At 38.2% G+C, this 20,384-nt stretch overlaps 1 protein-coding gene across 4 annotated transcripts in view; it reads right to left on the bottom strand.

The window, feature by feature from the left end:
- The window catches only part of zbtb16a (zinc finger and BTB domain containing 16a), a 127,866-nt gene that overhangs the window by 41,023 nt on the left and 66,459 nt on the right, over positions 1 to 20,384 (bottom strand). For 3 of the 4 annotated variants that reach the window (XM_006642264.3, XM_015337778.2, XM_015337779.2), the window contains exon 4: positions 10,263 to 10,349. The exons of the other annotated variant lie outside the window; for it this stretch is intronic. In XM_006642264.3, the coding sequence (XP_006642327.2) occupies positions 10,263 to 10,349 (87 nt within the window). The remainder of the gene's footprint in view (positions 1 to 10,262; positions 10,350 to 20,384) is intronic. 4 annotated transcript variants of the gene reach the window in all.

The raw sequence follows: 20,384 nt of genomic DNA, 5'->3' as shown, positions 1-20,384 counted from the left end.
AGAAAGTCAGCCTTCCCTGGAGGAGGCAGAAAACTTGAACAGACTGCTCCTTGTTTTGGAACTAGGCAGTGCTATTATGGCCAGTGTTCAATCCTACAAGTCCACACTTTCAAATCTCTGTCTTCAAACTTACTTGAGTAAGGTCTTCCTGCACAATTAACTAGTTAATACAATTTATAGCACAAAAGTACAGTCATCAAATACTTGCAAACACCAGATCTCAGACAGCAGCTCTATTGTTACACAAACTAAAGGACTGCAGAGATACAGAAGATAACTGCTTGATGAGTGCTTTCTATTCCAGGTACAGGAATGTTTTACCAGCTGTGAAGTCATAAACAGAACCTAATTTTCCAAATTATCACTGATTCCATGACTACAATTTTCCATTCACTTCTAATTGTTTTATTATCATTTTGATTGTATGTATCTTGTTGTTATCAACAGAGATGAGTGCACTGTTAAAGAAGGAGCTGTTGGATATTCAATTTCTTTTCAAGAGTATGGGAATTTGTCTCTCACAGGAGAGAATCTGACCAGTTTTGGCTTGGTCCTGTGGAATCGTGATTCTCTTGAAAAGCCCAACTCCAAATTTAGAGATAAAATAGTTTTTTTAAACTAATATAATATAAACTAATAACATCTTCTTAAAAAAAGAAGACTTCTTCAGAAGTCGCTTTTCATTATAAAATGTAATACTGTATCTTATAGTACTGCCAATGAAAAAAATAGTTTAGATACTAGCACAGAAGACCTAACTGTATAGTATAGTTCCAAAATAATAAATTACACATACAGTACCATGAAAATATTACATGATGTCAAGATAAAAACCCTAGCTCCTGTATAGTAACTTCCAGTGTCATTTGCATGATTTAGCTGTTTCTTGCAAACCTCCTGAGCTACTTAATCTTGGCATTGGAGAGTACTAAAAGAAGGATAAGAGGATCTTGTTCCTGAAAAACATGGAGGAAGACAGATCTAGGAACATTTTGAACTCTCCCTTTTACCATAGGTTAGTTTGGCCTATCAAAAATAAGTCCATAGTGACAGACTGAAGTATTTTTTGAATAATCTTTTTAGTACATTGCCACTTCATGCTTCTGTTCATATCACGTGGACATAACATTCCTCTCACTGGGCCAAGAAAATGAGTTTTGAATGATGGTCGCCATATTTTTTGTGAAGGTTTAACTTTAAAATTACTGCAGCGATATTCCCTGAGTACCTGATTCCAACAATAACTGATTCTGAAGACTGAAATATAGTTTCGCAGGTCTATGATACACCAATAAAGACTCACTGCATTTTTATTTCTTCTGTAAAAATAATATTCTGAAACATTTATGTACAAAAACACAGCACATGCATACAAAGACGGCGGGGAGGAAGGAGGTTGTGCCACACTATTTAAGTACGCAGTTCTTGACAGCTGAATAAAACCTTGCAACTGAAATCTTACGGTATGTAAGATTTTTAAAACATCATTCATTCACACACCACATATAAAGGCAGCCAGTTAACAATTCTGCTAAATTGGCAAGGGCTAAAAGCGTGTCACTAGGCAACCAGATTTGATAATGCCTTTGTTTGGGGTGAAAGGTCAGAAGCGTTCACGCTAATCCCTGCGTTCACAATTAAGTTACAAGAAAGATTTTTCCCCCCTTTTCTGCAGCCAAACAAAAAGGGCTCCATCATTACAAATCAAAAAGTGTTTGCACTGTAAATTAAAGAAGGGACACGCAATCTATGTTTCATACCGATCTCTTTTAAGATCTAGGCAAACAACTCAGAAATCTAATTACTGAGGGTGATTTACTTCACTTGCTTTTGGACAAAGGGACCTCTTCCATTGCAGAGCTTTTCTATTTGACATGCTGCAATGTGGTTTTTTTTCTTCATCACACCCTCAAGGTTAATGTATTGGGGGGTTGTCTTCCAGGAGGCTGTGTGAAGTTATCAAATCAAAAAAGCATTTCACAAGGTAATATAATTTTAACATAGGAGGATGTTGGTGAAGTGAAGGTAGTTTCCCTTTATTTTCTTCTTATTCCTGATGCAAACCACAGGGCTTGCATGCCGAGAACTCCTAAGAGATTTAAACCTGGTAGCTAATGCTTGTTAACACTAGACTGGTAGTACGCAATGCATTGTAAAGGATCAAGCAACACATTTTGGAGAGAGTTTTGTGGCCAAATTCTAAGATTCCTGCTGGCCTCTTCATAGGACATGAATAACATGGTCTACAGGAGTCCATAATCTCGCCACAAAACTTTTTTCCCTGACATGTGTTGCTGTCTCCTTTATAATAGGCTTCAAAGCGAGCCGCACTGCTAGATTCTCACCAACTGGTGTTCAAAATGGATTTAGATTTAATAATTTAGAGTGAGACCTGGCAAAAAAGAAATGAAATCTGTTGTAATTGGACACAACCTTCTGCTGTATTTTTTTTTATCAGAGATATTTTTACTGCACCAACATGGAATTTACAAAACACCTGAAATGCTGCAGGCGCTTAATTAACCTCATAAAAACTTATAATATAGGAAACTAAAGAACACAAATAGAAGTGTTACTTTTACTAATAGAGGTAAAAGTGTGGACTTGTAATTATAACTAAAAAGTCCTAAAATTAAAAGCTCATATTTTTCTGTTGTCCAGTCAAATGCCTGTTTATTGCGGGACTCATTCACTCGTGCTGTGAAAAAAAAAGAAATGAATCTGTACTCCGCTCCAGTCAGATTAGGCCACAGATATGGATTCCATCAACTTGAATACTGCGCATTCTTGACATCACAGGTTTAGGTGAAATTAACGTGGCAATTCTGTTATGGGGGGACTTCAAAGCTTAAATTTGTCCAAAGTCTTACACTTTAAGGGTTCAGGGGTCAAATCAGGCAATAAAAAAAATCCCAATGAAACCACTGACTCCTGAATTGAACTTGAGATGTTCACATGCCACCTATGCCAAATGTTAATTACAGAGACACACTAGGCTATTTTAACTGGGGAAGAGAGGGGTTCAATTTCAAAGACAAGCTAATACCACCTGTTAAGCTCTGCCTTATAAACCCCAAAAGTGTTATATCAAATGGTCATAGCATGTGTCACTTACCAAAACAATCTCAGAAACAATGCCTGTGAACCACAAATGCTTGTATAACAAAGAAAACAAAACTTGAAAGGGCTCCCTTGAAATTCATACACTTTTACACATTGTGAAATAAATTTCTTGTGAGTGAAAGTCAGTCAGCGGAATTTAACTATGAATCTTTACAGTGACATACACCAGAACTCAAAATATAATCCAGAATACGACAATTCCATAGTTTCTGTGCTGTAAACATTAATATGTTTCAGCAGTTTCTGCATTTAAAGTGTCTGCATAATGTTATTGTACTTGGACATGCTTAGATCTTCTAAGTCAAAGAATCTGGCTCTCTAGAAGAACAGAACACACATTTTAATGGTGTGAAACTACTGTTAGGGTTTTTAACTGCATTGAAGAAAAAATATCAAAGATTTTGCTTGTTCACCTTGTTACCTTTAGTCATTTGCACATTTTAAGGCAGGCATAAGAGAACAATCAGAACACGCGACATCATTAACTTTCCAGTCTTGTTAAAGGTGTATCCCCAACAACCCAATTAAAAAAAATCAATTTTTCACTCTCCTTCACATGTGGGATTATACAATGGTCTTGCTCTGACTAAAACAGATTTTTTTCCAAGAAAATAAAAATGTTTTCTGAAGCGATGCCTCCCTACGAGAACTAATGCTTCAATAAGAAAAAGAAAAACCTTAGAATGCATATGTTTTGTTTGTGCCTTTCTCCATGCTGTGCTTTTTGAACTGTAAACCATCTGGGTTTTTGCAGGAAACTTTTGCAGGGGGGTGGTGTTGGTGGGACACACACTGACCTGGCTTAAGCAAAGACTGTTGCCAAGGAACAAGAGTCTTAGAATATTTGCAATGTATTCACAGATATCTGTCCTGCACCTGTGGGACTCCAGCCTGACACACTGATTGACTGATTGACTTCAAAGGCCTGCAGACAGCCAGAACCTGTTTATCCTGCAGACAGTTGAGCCATCAAGCAACAGCACTCACAGAGACACACTGGTACTGTACCGCATGTAATGAAATGCACTAATTACTTCTCTTTACTTAGTAACCTGAAAACATGCTATTCATCTGCAGGATCTGCCATCTGAGTAAAGGATGGCAAGGTAAATAATAAACACAGAAAGAGATAAGCTACCCACATTTGACAATACAATTCATCAATTTAATGGTTTGAAACCTGCAGTTCTTTCTTCTTTTGCATTCCAGAAGTGTACACGATCTTTTGTAGACCTAAACTTCAACCCATGAAGGCTACAAAACTCTGACTACTGTAATTCAAGATGAACACAGAGCATCTTTGTACAGTATAATATAATAACCTTAATAAAAGTATTCTTCTCTATATATAAGCCATGTGCAGACAAAGCAAAAAGGCAGTATTTATTTGAAAACGTTCCTTCTTTTGACTCATTATAACACACACAACAAACTGAAGTTTAGTCATTCATACACTTAAGATACAATTCAAAAGCAGAAAACAAACACCAAGGACAAACTGATATTCTGCCTGACACACCTTCACATTTTGTTTGCAAGCTTTGAAAATTTGAGACAGCTTAATGATGCCACAATTAATGAAATGTCTAACAGATGCTTTCAGTGCAGCTAATGTGATTGAAATAACCAACACTTCTGACATTAGCCATGTGTACTGGCAGTGCCTTCATTGAGAGGAAGAGGGGAAAAAACACAAGCAAAATTAACCTGAAACCAGCAATCTGAAATGTTCAGAATGTGGCAGAGCAAGCCTCAGGGTTTTCTTTTTTTTTGCCCTCTCAACAGTACAGTTTTGTACTCCCCTTATCTCACTGTCAAAACTATTTCTGGGTCAAGAAAACAACTGTTTACAACCTGGTTAGCTGGAGTTACGCTGTGTTCCCAGCAAGAAAATCCAGTGTTCCATTTCCAAAATCTTTGGCATATTTTGTCTCCAGCAGAAGGCTCTGTCTTTTCATTGAGACATTTAAGAAGGCAAACTTCATTCTTCGCTCATTTACATTACTTTCCTTACTGAAGTTACAGTATTTTGTTGGTAGGCAAACCAGCTACAATGATGTACAGTGTTATAGTCCAGACTGACTTTATTTCATATAATCATAGACTTCAAATCACCAGCCTAGCATGTGCTTATTAGGAAAACACTGAGTGGAGAAGTGTTATTCGTTTTACAAAAGAAGCACCACTGTCTTATTTTTTCACTAGAAAGATGTTGAATCACTCAATTGAATAACTGATGAATGCAAGTATTAATATAATACTGGCATTTAAAATTCAGTCACAAAAACATGTAACTTGAGTCTTTTCTTTCTTGATCCATTACACTAAATGCAATACAGTGCAAGACGCATTGCAGCAAATCAGTCTTCATACAGCTGTCACCTCTGCATTTACTGTGTCTTCCAGCACTGCAACATCTAAGACAGTTAGACACCACTGATTTTATTAACAGATCCAAAAAAATAATAACAAACAAAAGAATTAATTTAGCAAGTATTTTGACGGCAGCAACTGTTAGAATATGTGTTTTGATTTTAGACTACTGCCTTGTTTTTTGTGCTAAGCCATTATTTTTTGCATTTTGTTGATCCTATGCCGTTGAGGGCCAGGACAGACACTTAGCATGTTCAGGCAATTGCGAACTGTGTACACACACACAGAAGGCTCTGGAATTGAGGAGCTAACAAAGGGAATGCAGATAGTTACCCCAGTAAATGCCTTTGTAATCTCATGCGTGGGTCTCTTCTCTTTGAAAATTCATCTCTGGGTGGGCTTTTCTCATTGAGTCATTTTTACAGGCAGAAAGGGCCTGATGGTCAACCTTCTTTCCTCTGCTTCATTATAGCATTGTCAACAGTGATTTCAGGGAGACCAAAACAATTTATAATGTCCTGACAAGAGCACCTATCTTGTGGAAAGCGATATGTACATTTCATTTCTATTAAATCCTCTCGGTTCTTTGTGATTCTATACAGCTGGGAAAACTACAGCTACTTTCCTTTTGACACATGGCTTGATTATAGCTTGCGGACAGTTTATGGCTGCGATTCAGAACCAGAGCTCTACAGTACATGTCATGGGGTAAATGTAACTCTTCATTGCAACATGTAGTGCAGTGCAATACGCGGAGATATTTATGTATGGTTATGCTTGTATTTGTATATGTATATGCTGTGAATACAATAATACATGCACCATTTAATCTTGCAGCATGCTCCAACACCTGAGAGTCTAATATTACAATGCACAAACACATAAAAAGCCTTCCTTTAATTACAGATACCTACATTGAAAGATGTGATCCAGAAACATTTATATCCTTTCAATTTGTTGCCCTTAAACTAGGTCAGAGCCAAGGCTATGACAGCACACTGTAGCAGTGGATAAACAACAGCACATGATGTTGTTTTTCTGAAAATCCTGGCACCAAATGCTACCAACCAGTCCCATGCCCTAACAAAACTCTCTCTTCTCTTTATGTCAATACCTTGACTGCAATATTATACAATTCACCTTTGACATTTTTTCCCAGCCAAATATGATTATATTATAGGATGATTGCTGTAATTACAGTCTGCTTATAATGTAAGAACATCTTTCTCATGTGGGATAATTTGCTTCTCAAACTTGGACAGACCTGATGGCTTCAAACTGGCTGCTCGGGATTATTAATACAGCACAATCGAATGTTGATGTCTGCCAAAGGAGAATTACATTGGCTTCTAGTCATATTTCATGGCGATAAAAATGTATGGTGACTATGTTCACTCAGTAAATTTAATTATTTAAAATTGCTTAGGCTCAGTGACCCAATCCCATAAAATTTTCCATGATAAAACAGAAAAATAATTAATGAAAAAGTAAAAGAGTGATTGCAAACCTTGCACTACAATTCCCCCAAATTATAATTTCAAAGGCTACAGCTAAACTGCTAATTTCCACTACTCCTATTGTCGCAGATTGAGCTAGCTGTCTCAACAATGGGCATTTAAGTTTCTGAATTGCACAGTTAAAAAGTAGGGCAGGACATACAGGCAATGCACTATATACTTGTGGGCATCCATTAGTGGACTAAAGAACAGCTTAATGGGTTTGTGAAAAGCGTTTGTTCAGTCCAGATTCCTTAAGATTTGCATTAGACCTTCATTTGCAACCATTATTCTTAAAATTCAATGCTTTGGCTGGCATATCTGACCCACCAAAGTGCAAAATCATAAACATATCTGGAGTGTATCTGTCAAAACACCTGAGAGTCAAACTGTGTCCTTTGTACAGATACAGTAAGTCTGGACATCACAAGAAGACTATTACAAAATAACCTAATCATCAATTATCTAAGGGGGGGAGATAAAATAATATCCAAGGTGAGTGTAATCCTTGTATTTTTGTGGCTGCAAATTATAAGCGTTGCACTTCCCAGACTCCTTCTTGAGGAATTTCTGGAAGTCTTCAGTTACCGTAAAATATTTATGCTACTGAAGGCAAGATTTGATATCTGCAGAAGAACAGGAAGCAACCAGTACTTTCCACCCTCCTGTACCCTTTCGCTGAACACCCTGCCAAAGGGAAACTGAGAACTGGATGTTTACAACTCCAGGAGACAAGGTCGAAAATTCTGGGCATTATAAACACCACCTCCATGTCGACAGGCATTAACTATTTATGTTGTGTGTGCCACACAGAGTTGCAGCTCCATTTGATGACAGTTCCTGTCCCGAGTATCCTGTTTCTTATTCTGTGAAATTCACCGTACAGGGAAAGACACTGCATCTCTCTGAACGTTTTTTTTTAATAATGAATAGGTTAAAAAAAAAAACATCTCATGACCGAACTGTGAAAGGTACATAAAACATTATCACACTTTTGAATGCTGTGGTTTTCTAAAAAAAAAAATGTTTAGTAAAAATGCTCCAATGGCATTACTACTGTAGAAGGAAAAAAAATACATGCATACTTACTAATATGTTTTAGGAACATATAATTTAACCCAAATCGAAGGAAGTTGAAGTGATCAAATAAGGGGCCTTCAACAGAGTGACCAGTCAAATATAGTGTGTTCTATGCACAATTGCTCAAATGGAGCTGAAGCTGAAAGCTAACTGAAAGGATTTCAGAACTGTGAGTGTATTCTGAAGAACCGCCTTGCTCAGTCTTGCCCAGATCGTCCTGACTGACAAGACAGTGGGCTGTCCTCGCCTGGTATCCGAGACGTGTTTGAATGTGTACTTGCTGCCACTCCCCAGGAGATCTTGATCAGGTTTTTTAACCCCTTATTTCTGGACCCACTCTTTTGCAACGTGTACAGTTTATTTGCATCTTTGATGTAAGGATGAGGGTCATGCCATCCTTTCAGCCACCAACCACCAACTCTGAGATACAGAAATATATGCTGTATGTGATATATATACAGTATAAGACCATCTACAAATCCAGTTTTGCTTGGAAAGTTCAGCATTTGGGCGGCCACAGTGAAGAAAATCTAGCATATTTACCAACCATGCATTAGGGCGTATTTAAAAAAATAAGCTTGACAGCCACGGGGGCAGCTGGTATCTGCTGCTTAAGCCCCTGGAAGGAAGACAAGAACCTCGCTGCTTTGGACTTCTAAATTTAGCCAGCGTTTCGACTGCCGCACGTTGATGTTCATTAGCATTCTAAGAGCGCGTCTCAGATTGTTCTAGGCCTTGTAAATTCATCTATTACCTGTGTTTCATTGCCTTTGTAAAGGACTGACAACAAAACTACTGTCTTAGTTCAGGTGGGGAGCTGCATCAGCAGGTGTCGGCTGCAAAGGAACAAGTAATACAGTAGGTTTATTCCATGCTGAAAAGAGAAGAGAGAAAACGCAACATTTCGGCCGCGGAGCCTTCTGTCGGGTCTTCTTTCTTCTCTTTTCAGCACGGAATAAACCTATTACTTTTTCCTTTGAAAACTACCGTCTTTTGCTTTTGCTTATTATCTGTGTATACTTGTTATCTGTGTATAACTAGTGCATAGCTAGTTAGAAAATAGTCAAAAGTAGGAAATCTGGGTCCAGCAATAACCTGCAATTTGGCCACACATGGCATATCTTTTACAATATAATGGACAGGCTGTAACATGGCAAACTTCCTAATGTATTAAAAGCTATAACGGTGACGTACCCTAACGAGTGTGATGGGATGCCTTGCAACTTTATCCGACGTAATCTGAGAACTCCCCTCTCACCTCCCTTCTAAATTAAGAAGGGGTTTCTTGCGTACATGGCTTTTAAAATGAGGTGAAGTTTGCACTCCCGGTAACGCCACTCTTACACCACAAATGCTGGTAAACAACCAGGCCTCTCCAGGTCAGGTCTTGTTATAGCCATTACCCTCCTCAGCTTCTACTCAAATATGTCAAAGCATCTGAATGGCTCATCTGCACTTTCCCTCCCCACTCACTCCATTTCCAATCACGTGCCGGTCAGAAGATTATTTGTTATTTTTGCGCAGATTTGCTCTTTGCTTTTGTTCTGCCACGCCTTTGTGCTATTCCAGCCAAAACAGCTTCTGAAAGCACCTTTCAACCGCGGTGTTGGCAACAACCTGCGAGGGTGATTTATTTTACTGCACTGGAGGACCCCTGAATGTGATGTGCAATGCTAAACTTACTCATCTTGTGCCTTTTCTCACAGGCATTTTAGAGGCGTCTGTTGGCACTCTTATTTTATTTTTTATTTTTTTACAAGTATAAGAGCAAAAAACGGCCTACAAACTGCATGCAAAACAGTAGGGATGAAGACAAAGGGACTTAAAAGTCTTCTTTTCTTGGACCAGGTCTCAACATAGAGTGGTCAAGAACTGCCACAGAACATCATTCTTCAAGCAAAGGTTTTACAACTGAAACCCAGAACATGGCTGGCTTTGTACTCCGGAGTAGGTGCAGATAATATACACTTTCATGGCGTGAAACTACATAGTGCACGAGCGAGTGTAGAAAGAGGCACAGACTCCTGCAGAGGTTCAGTATACCCTCGCACATATCTGTATCTGTATCAATGTATTTCTTATTTATCCTTTTGAAATGGTGATACAAACTCTGATCTTCAAGGCATATGAGGAAAGAAAGTGTGGTTTTGCAGGTCCCAGTCCACATTAGTGGTGCCAAGACTATCTTACCTGTGTGCGTCTGTCTGTGTGCTTCGAGGGCGTCCTCTGTTGAAAACTGTGCTCCACACTGATCGCAAACAAAGACTTTAGCCCCCGCTAGAAAAAGAATACAGAAAAAGAAATTGGCTTGGAACCCTTTTCATACTCGTCCTAACTCGCACAATGGAAATATTGTGCAAAATGAAAAGAAACATATCTAAATCAATTAAAGTTAATGCATAGAACAAAAAAGTTTAACCAGAAAATGCAATTCTGCATTACAATGAGCTTGAAATATGGCACATTCTGATTTTTTCATAGTGTTTGCAGAAGATCCTTAAATCAAGTTGTTCGATAACTAACTTCAGCAGCTGTTTCAAGGTAATCATCCACAGAAATGAGCTCACATTATTCTCACAATTGATTTTTTCCCCCAGTATTTATTAAGTTTTCATATGTTTTCCAAAGCAACACCCTCACTGACCTGTAATTAAACAAAATATATATATATATTTTGTGGGAAGGTCAGAAGTATTTTTTTTTATACACAATTGCTAAAATTGTATCTAAAAGAAATAAACAAAACTGGTGATTTTTCATGGAACATTTTTGATGTGAAAGAAAATAAAGAAAAAGAATAATCTTAAGTTAAGCATGTGAATGTTAAGTAACAAATGTTAATGATACATATAAACCATAATTATTTAAGGACAGGAGGAAACCACTTTAAAATACTGAATATTACTCAAATTGAAATAGTACTGTTCATGTACATACAAACATTTAATTACCAAGTGAAATACACTTTCAGACTAAAAAAAAAGATAAAAAACTTTCATATAAAAGTGTGTTAAGGCATACCTAGAAGCTATTGTCAGTACAGTACTACAGGAAACAGGAACAGACAATGGCTCAAGTGTGATGACTACAACTCCACACATACAAAGTCACTTTACTACCTCAATATCAAACAGGTGTGGTATTTGTAGATGTTCTTTGAAAACCAATCTTGACGTGTTCTCAGTATTGTTTCTAAAGACTCCAATACCTTAGCAAGCAAAACAGGAAGTTGTCTATCTGATAAAAGCCATAGATCAAGCAGAACGGAACCGATGTCGCAATGACTGTCAGATTGAAAAAGAATATGCAAAACTAAAATGACATGCAAGTTTACCATGAATGTCCTAGTCTTAACTGGTTTTACTTAAAACAAAAGCACAGGAAAAAGCCAATCTAAAAAAATATGCACCTTTTTCCAGAAGAAGAATGTTTTGAATAATTTTCACTATTCAAATTTTTATATCAATTAATTCATGCTCATTTTTTCCTGTTTCTCTGTGGTCCCAAAGCCAGTACTGGTCGTAATGGGAAAAGCACACCCCTGGTATTAATTTAATCCCTTCTTCATGATCAAACTTGTTTTTAATTTGTTCAAATAAACCACCAATTCCCAATTAATGCTGTAGCAAAGATTCAAACAATAGGCACAGAAAATTGTGTGCTGTTTCTTATTTGATATGACAGGCAAAAAATGTTTTCCTCACAGAGTTATGGATGTGTTTGTTAAAATATTTAATAGATCATATCTGGAGATGGCTGCAATCAAAATGTGAGTTTTAAATGCTATCAAATGTTCTGCAACTTAACCAACTCAAACAAGTTCTTTCAACTATCATTTTATGTTGGTTATTAAAAAGTTTCAACAAAACTCTGTAAATTGAACACAAGGTGTATCATAATGTCCCCCTCCCTGGATATCAAAATGCAACTTTTAAGTTTTAAAATAATTAACAGTTTTAGTTTTGCTAAACATTTCTCTCCTTAAAGACCATACTCAAGTAATAGTTGAGATTCTATCTAATCACTATGAAGTGGTGTAAAAGGATTTAATAATTGCAACTTGAAATAAATATGCTTTACATTACCTCTTTAAAACAAGAATCTGTCTGGTATAATAGATACTGTGGTACCTTTTTAGATAAAACACAGGAGGTCAGGAGAAACTTCAAAACCAGTCAATAAAACATTAGTAAAGATGTACTAAATCAAGTCTAGGCAATTTGTCACTCCTTGGTTTCAAAGGACATTCTTTCTTTACCACTTGTGTCTACTTCTGAATAATTTTTAGTCAAGAAGAAGACCATCAATTATTCACAAGTTCAAAGTCAGAATCTCACTCAAAACTTCGAACCAAAACACAAGAGTCAACTTGCTCATTTAGTAAGCAATTTACTCTTTTTCAAGGACAGTGGTGAGCCAGAGTGTAGCCTCAGAGGCACAGAGTGAAAGGCAGGAGGGCACACACAAATATGTGTTTACTCATAGATGCATACAGAGGGCAATTCAGAGATTTTCAGCTAGCATGGACAGCAGGTCATCGGACTGTGGGATGAAACAGGAGTAAAACCCATGAGCATGTGAAGAAACTCCACAAACACAAACAAGGGACCTTAGACCTGTAAAACGACAGTGCTACCCACTGCGCTACGGTGCCACTGGGGCACCTTCGACATACTCATGTCTTACCTCACATGAACAGACCCCTTTCCAGGTATTCCTCCACACCCCAAATCCAGAACTAAAACAGCCTGAGCTGGAGCAGATTGGAGCAATAAACTCAGATCATAAAAGGCCAAGAGGATTTTTGTTTTTACCACACAAACTGCATCTTGTTCCTTATTCAATATCCGTAGGAGTGACAACCATCTCCCCAGCAGGGAAGTTTTTCTGATGCAGCTAGAGTAATGAATTAAAAGTGATACAACCATATCAGTTTGACGAAAGAGAAAATACAGGAAAAGCAAAAAGCACTGCTTTCCTTTGAGATGAACATGCTGGCAAGAGGAACCTTACACAACCATCACTTCAAACAAGCGAAGAGAGCTGCCACGTGCCATTCAGAAAGGTTCCGTTTTCACTTCCTTTTTGCGCAACCAAGGGGTGATTTTTCAAGAACTTACAGTTTCTAACTACAGCGAGCGTTCAAATTGACAACTTACAGTAACGGTGTTTAATTTAGAACCACTAAACTTGCATTTGTGGAATCCCAAAGGAAACCACAATGGTGGGTAACATTCTAATTATTGTACAGTATATGACCACACAAATGGTCCACTATCGTTGTTCCAGGGAAAAGGGAATCACATATATCCTGATACCCAGGGGTTCCTGCTAGTTTAGCTGACAAAAAGCTTCAAAACGTTGCAGTGCACCAAATGGAGCAATTTTATTTTAAGAACAACATGACATCAAGTTACGCACAAAGTGTGCACGAATTTGTATTAGGGGCTTCAACTGTCTTCTTTGCAAAGATGCCTTGAGGATGGAAAAAATGCATCCTTACTCTTTGTGGGGCTACACAGAAGAATGAGTTATATAAGAAAGTACGCGTAGTACCAAAAACAGAAAAATCCATAAAAACAGTGCCGTCAGAACAATGAGTACAGACATCACACTTTTTTTTCTCTTTTAGCAATAACGAGCTGTGCTGTACAGTTTTATTTACAGTACCCTCTTATCAGTCAGAGAACAGTACGCAGACTGCCAATTTCAAAGGCCAGCCCAGTACTGTGTGTTCTCTCTCAAGTAGATGTGTACCACAGGCAGCAAATTTTTTTTTATCAACCAAAACAAAAAAAAAAACCTGGAAAGCTGCCAGCATTCCTTTAACAAACACATTCACACAGAGAAATACAGTGATTGAATATGTAAATAGATAACAAGGTTATTTTTACTATAAAAGCCAGCCAGGAAATGTCAACGAACAAATTTACATTGATATTACAAACTATGTAATATGGCAAGCTAAGGTAAAATAAATATATACATTTACCCTTATGAGACTCTCCAAGAGGTAAGGAAGGAGAGAGGGGATTGTTTAAGGACAGAAAAACCATCCATAATAAGTTAGCAAAAAGAGCATTTTATAGGCATTTTCTTTTGGTTTTGTTTTCTCAAGGAAAATTCTTGAAATGAACACGTTGAAAACTCGATTGTTCTTCGGTCTGTTCCCCCCACTGTGCTTAATCCATTTGCCTGCAATCCACTTTCTCTATCCACCACAGCAGAAGGAATAGTTTCCCCACACAATGGCTCTGATTCATTAGTTCTGCCCTGGGTAGATTCGGAAAAATGGAGCAGGGGGCAGTTTGGTCTCCTTGCTCATTCAGGCTTTGGAGTCTGCACCACTGCCAAAGCTGCAAGATGGAGTTGACAGCAATAGCTGTTTGGCAACAAGGACATCTGCCTTCTAAATCCTTAACTTACCATTACACAATTTAGCATCCTTACAAAAAAAAAAGGCACGCACACACAAAAGGAGCTAAAAAAAAATCTTTCAATCTATGTCCAGCAGAGATGGGTGCAAACACCCTCTTGAAAGGTGAAAGGTTCCTTGTGCTATCCTGCTCCATTTCCAACCTTTTTTCCTTGATGTTTCACTCATAACATGCAATGAGCTTCCTCTGGTCGGTTCAGCTTTATTTGTATAATGGTTTGAATACACTGGGGAAACAGGAGCTCGAGCAGCTCCTCTGAGGAAGTCCTGGGAAGCTCTGGTTCAAATACGGCAGGAAATTAGGACTGAGCTATAGCCGAAAACTGTGCGTTAAACCTCTCAAACAACCCCTTTGCTTTAAGAGATATAAATGATATTACAAGTAGGTAGCTGCATCAGCATGTGTATGCTGCAAAGAACAAGTAAAGGTTTATTCCGTGCTGAAAAGAGAAGAAAATAAACACAACGTTTCAGCTGTGGAGCCTTCTTCGGGTGTCTCCACAACTGAAACGTTGTGTTTATTTTCTTCTCTTTTTAAGCATGAAAAAATCTTTACTTGTTCCTTTAAATTATATTACTAATGATATTTCAAATTCTTTCAACTTCAAACTCCCTATTGTCTCAAACACCAGCTGGTTTAGCGTGTGACTAAAAGGATGAAAAATAGTAAGAAAAACATTTGGCTGGCCACTGCATTAGTTCAGAAATGCAGGCAATCGAGAAGCCTAAGAAATATTTGACTTTACCCGGAGTAAGCATATCGGTTGTTGTACACATGTTGTTGAACTCAATATAAACATTCATACAGAATAAATCTTTTATTTTTTTGTGTGAGGAAACAGCCCTTTCTGATATAACAAAGGGCAGTTTATTTGCCAGACCTGGATATTTGGAGGTCACGAAGGATGAACTGAGCCAAAGGGGGACTTCCTGATAGATCTGACTCCATAAAACATTCAAAAAGTGGCATCAGCCCCAGCTAATTCACAGCCAACTGTGACGGACAGGGGAATCACAGTTACAAGTGGTAAAGTGGGCCACAGACTGTACTTGAATATCAACATCTCTTCCAACACCCGCACTGGATCAATTACTGATGGGGTTGTCATATAGTGACCAAAATAGCTTCTTCTAACAACCTGAGGACTCCTAAACCTAGCATTGTTCCCTTCCACAACATGCCACAGAAATGACAACTGACAATTCTTTACTGTGCTGTAAACGGCTTTATGGCTGACAAGGGAGGGTGAGAGAGTTGCTTTCCTTTTTGATGCTGCAGTTCTTAAGGGGTTATGCACTAGAGAAAGACGGCAGTTTAATTTTATGCTGTCCACCCCCTAAGGTGTTTGTTGACTGTCTGGAGCCAAGGGCCAATAATGAGCAACTTTCAGCACTGTACTGTATGATGGCCCTTTAAGGGACTTGTGCTAGTTCAAAATTTGGCAGGATATTTATAGCACCCGTAGTATAGCAATCGGCGTGTGTGTTTTAGAAAAGCTCCACAGGGCTTGAAATATGAGCTCCCGCGAACTGTATACCGAGAGGCGATCAAAAAGCTTGTCTTATAAAGCCAATATAAACGCAGAATCCTCGTTTTCAGCAAGAGACCACTACACAAATTATACTGAGGCCTGCACGTATACTTTCTTCTCCACAAGTCAATAACCTGTAAAGATTTAGTATTTAGGGCCCATTATTCCCCGTTTTAAAATCACACATTGTCAAAGACACTTCCTGGTTTACTAAGCATCAGCTCTATAAGCCACGGGAAGGGAAATGAGTTAAAAGACTGACCTCTAAGACAAACAAACAAAAATCGAGAGGATCCTTTCCAATAAAATAACATCTTAAAAAAATGAGCTCACAAGCATTATTATTGTGCCCACTGCAATGTTTCTTTCATGGTACAATATCCTGTCAGGTTCTCACATCTGTTGGCGATTCTCAATTAGTCTTACTAACTTTTCCACAAAAAAAAGCCTATACAAGCAGAGGCGGAAGAGATGTTGAAGGATCAGCTATCTAGATGCGCACGACAAGGCAATTTTTGAAGTACTAGTTTCTGAAGTTGGAGCATCATCATATTTCTCTGCCATCTCTCCTCACTGGAGATATCAATTTAGAAACTGAAATATTGAGTTACTTGGAGAAATAAATAATAGGATAAGAGGAAATTCAGACGTCAAATAATACAGTTAAGATGAACTAAGGTGCTGTGATTTATTATTGTTACTAATGCAGTTGGTAAAAGGCAACACAAATAAATTGAAATACTGGAGCTGCATCCAATCAGATATCAACACTTACACAAGCCTTTCTCTTCAACTGTGAGTGACAAAGTCTGCCAGAAAATGGAAGGCAAAAACGCATGGAATCTGCCAGATGACACAAACTCCATCCGCCTTGTTTTTTTCCATTATGTCATGTGTTGTTCAGAGAAAGGTAGTTTTCTCTTTCTTTACTCCAGCTCTTTAAAACACAAAAAAGAAGGAGATAGAGGCGAGGTGGGGGTGGGGGGGGGGGGGGACAGAAAGTTACTTCCATAAACTTCCTTTCCTTACAAAAGTGGACAGTGCAATGGCTCATTAACTTCGCCACTAACACATTTAACAATGATCTGACACATTCCAGTCTAGCCTGTACTCCTGGTCTCTCCTTCGCCTCTCCTCTGTTACTCTCCCGAGATAAGATGCTGCTTTAATTTTTTCGGGCATCCCAGGAAAATCCCATTGACACAATTCACACTTTTTCTTAAAGCCCAGGGCTTGGCAGGAGTTGTCCATTAAGCTTTAATTACGCTCTCCATTAGGATCCTGTGAATATCCAAGACTAACATTCTGAGCAATAAAAAGGCGCTCACTACTCTGCGAAATAAACATTCTGAAGCACTTTACTTGTTCACCAGGGTAATGCCACAATGCCCACTGATTCTCTCACTCCTCACATCCCTATGGCATTGCTAGTATAACAGCTATCCTGCATGCACTGGTTATTTCCAAATAGAATTAGGACTTGCTTTCATCTTTTTTTATCCTCACATTAAAACGCCACTAGCCAGTCTTTGCATAGCATTTCCTGTATCGTACATAAAATATACAGCAAGGAGATGTAGAAAATCTGAGGGGCATCTGGAAAAGGGGGGTCTTCCATAACGGCTTTCGAGCTCGATAATCTGTGAGAGGACATTGTTCTAAAACCTCCTAAAACTCAACGAGTCTGCGTCTTGTGGAACAAAATGCCTTGGTTTAAAAACTAAACATCATTTGTTCACTGCTCTAAAAAACATGAATACTTCACTGCTTACTGCAGTCTTAGCTGTGAAGAAATACAAGGTGTAGGGGGCGTAAATTATTATTATTATTATTATTATTATTATTGTTATTATTACTATTATTATTAATTATGCAACATTGGGAGTACAAACACATACAGTATATGGATAGAGTAACATATACACAATACAGCTTTCCTGCTTTCCCAGATGACAGACAGTACAGAAGAGTACCTCATTCTACCCCAGGAAACCCCATATTGGACTAAAAATGGCTGACATTGATATTTTTGGCAAGAAAACAGACAATTCAAATTCAACTTTCAGTTTGTTTTAAAAAACGGGCTCCTTTGCAAGTTTAACTCAAATGCCAACAACGGCATTAAATTAATATATTTTTCTTCCCATAATTCACAGGAAATATCCTTGAGGTTTTCTGAGTATATAAAGTACAGTATGTATTACATAGTTGGCAGATCTGACGAAACGTTTTTGTCAGATGATTATAATACTAGAATATAGCCTATTTTTGACATGTAGTAGAGACTCCTGGTTAAGGATTTTCATTTAAATTCCTGTATATTTGCACAGTAGGTGGTTCCCATTAAATTGCTATAAAAATGATTCGTAAAACACACTTCCAGAAAAAGATGTGGCAAATACAGTAACTTCTGGTGAATGCTGATCTTCCTGTTACATTTGGTCTACAGTAAAGGTGCAGTACATTGATTTCCTATGGGTGGGATAACCATCTTGCAAGTCCACTCAATTTTCTTACACTATCTCCTCAATTATATTGTTTATTGCACAAACAACTTATATTCACAAGGAAGAAAAGAGAAAAAAAACATTCAGGCAATTTGGTATTTTAATGAGAAATAAGGTTCCAAATCTCACTTTTATTATCTTTTCTATCTGAAGTTCAATGTATCACTCACCTTTCTGAAAATGAAAAACTTGAGATGTAGCTAGTTTTAAGTGCTCTTTTTGGAATTGTGTTCCGAGTTTCTGTTTGCACTGCATAATCGTATGTGTTTTTACTTCACCTCCTTCTCTTCATATTGTTCCCACATGAACTGCTGAGATTGGTAGTGCAATTGTAGTGAGGCCTTATCCCAAGAAAATGCATGGAAATGGGGGCAGGACTCTACCAGGACTGTGCAATCTGGCTATATTGTTCTTCTTGTGAATTCCCGAAGTATGTCTTGACACCTTTACATTTGATAAAGGTCCTCCACTAGCACCTTCTGTGTACTTCAAAATTAATCGAAAATTGCAAAACAAAAACTTTAGATATTGTTCAGAAATCAATGGATATCCTTTATGGGGGGGAGGGATATTTTACAGTGGTTTATACTGTAGCTGTTTTTCAACAGAGAGCCACACACTTCTAGGAGTGCATGTTTATACAAGGAAAGAAAGATTTGAGGTCCTCGGAGTTTGCTTTCAACTTGCCTACAAAATCCCAGCTAGGACCTTTCAAAAAGACAAAAAAAGCACAATCTGAAGGCCGGTGGCAAATGTTACTTGATTACTTCATCAGTCTGCTTTTCTCTTAAACCTCAGTTTGACACTACAAGTTGGATGCATTTAAAAGAACAATACCAAACTCTTGCTAAAAATAATACCTTCGAGAAAAGCAACAGAAACGGCAGTCAGGAGATAGTGGAGGTTTCCGGGTGAGATCTCTTTTCAGCAGCCCACCGACGGGCTGAGGGAAAGCTGCACGGCCCCTGTGTAAATGTGGCTTCCTGGCCGCCAAAAAAGAGTGGGCTTGTCAAAGAAACAAATCCATACTGGCCCGGGGCTCCTCTCCAATCTATTTTCTGCTCAGCTGGTTTTAAATGAAGTTATTATGACTCATTAAAACGCCCGCAAGCCTGTGGAAGTCGGCCAATTACAATTTAAATTTAGCCTCTTTCACCCCCCCCTTCTCTCCACGCTTTTTATTGCTGCCCCCTCTTCCTTTCCCCTTCCACCACCGCAAAACACCACAGAGCCAAAACACCACAGAGCCGTCTGACGGCAAACTCAAAGCTGCTTTTCATTTCAGACCTCCCCCCCCACCGTGTAAACAAACACGCACCAACAAACAAAGCAAAACTCTTCGGGTATGTGGGTCTTCGTCTGGAATTTCATTTCAAAATGAGGGTTAATTAACAGTAATTACCTCATTTAAAAAAAAAACCCATAAGAACAGAATTTTATCTTATTTTACACTATGTGGTTTGGTGACCAATTCTGATTTCAAACGAAAACCCAACGCCCATACGAAGCCTCTTGAAAAAACCCTCAGTTTTATGACACATTTTCCTTTTAAACATCCATATATTCATTAACTTACCAAGTCTACATCCGGGACTGGGCCTTTTGGCTAATCCACGGAGACAGAGTGATTCAGGATATATTCAACCCCCACTGTGTTTCTAAATATTATCTCAGAAGTACGCCTTTTCAATCATCAGCAGAAAACTTTACCTCTTCTGTAAAAGTTTCTCACTGGGGTGTGGGGTGGGGTTGAGCTGTTATCTTTGGTTTTGTTTTGGGAAGGAAAGAAACGAATGAATGATACTGTACATTTTAACAATGCAGGACTAGCCCAAAC

The sequence above is a fragment of the Lepisosteus oculatus genome, chromosome 23 (genome assembly GCF_040954835.1).
Source record: "Lepisosteus oculatus isolate fLepOcu1 chromosome 23, fLepOcu1.hap2, whole genome shotgun sequence".
Taxonomy (NCBI): domain Eukaryota; kingdom Metazoa; phylum Chordata; class Actinopteri; order Semionotiformes; family Lepisosteidae; genus Lepisosteus; species Lepisosteus oculatus.
Note: the sequence above shows the minus strand (reverse complement) of the source record. Positions and strands in the feature narration are given on the sequence as shown.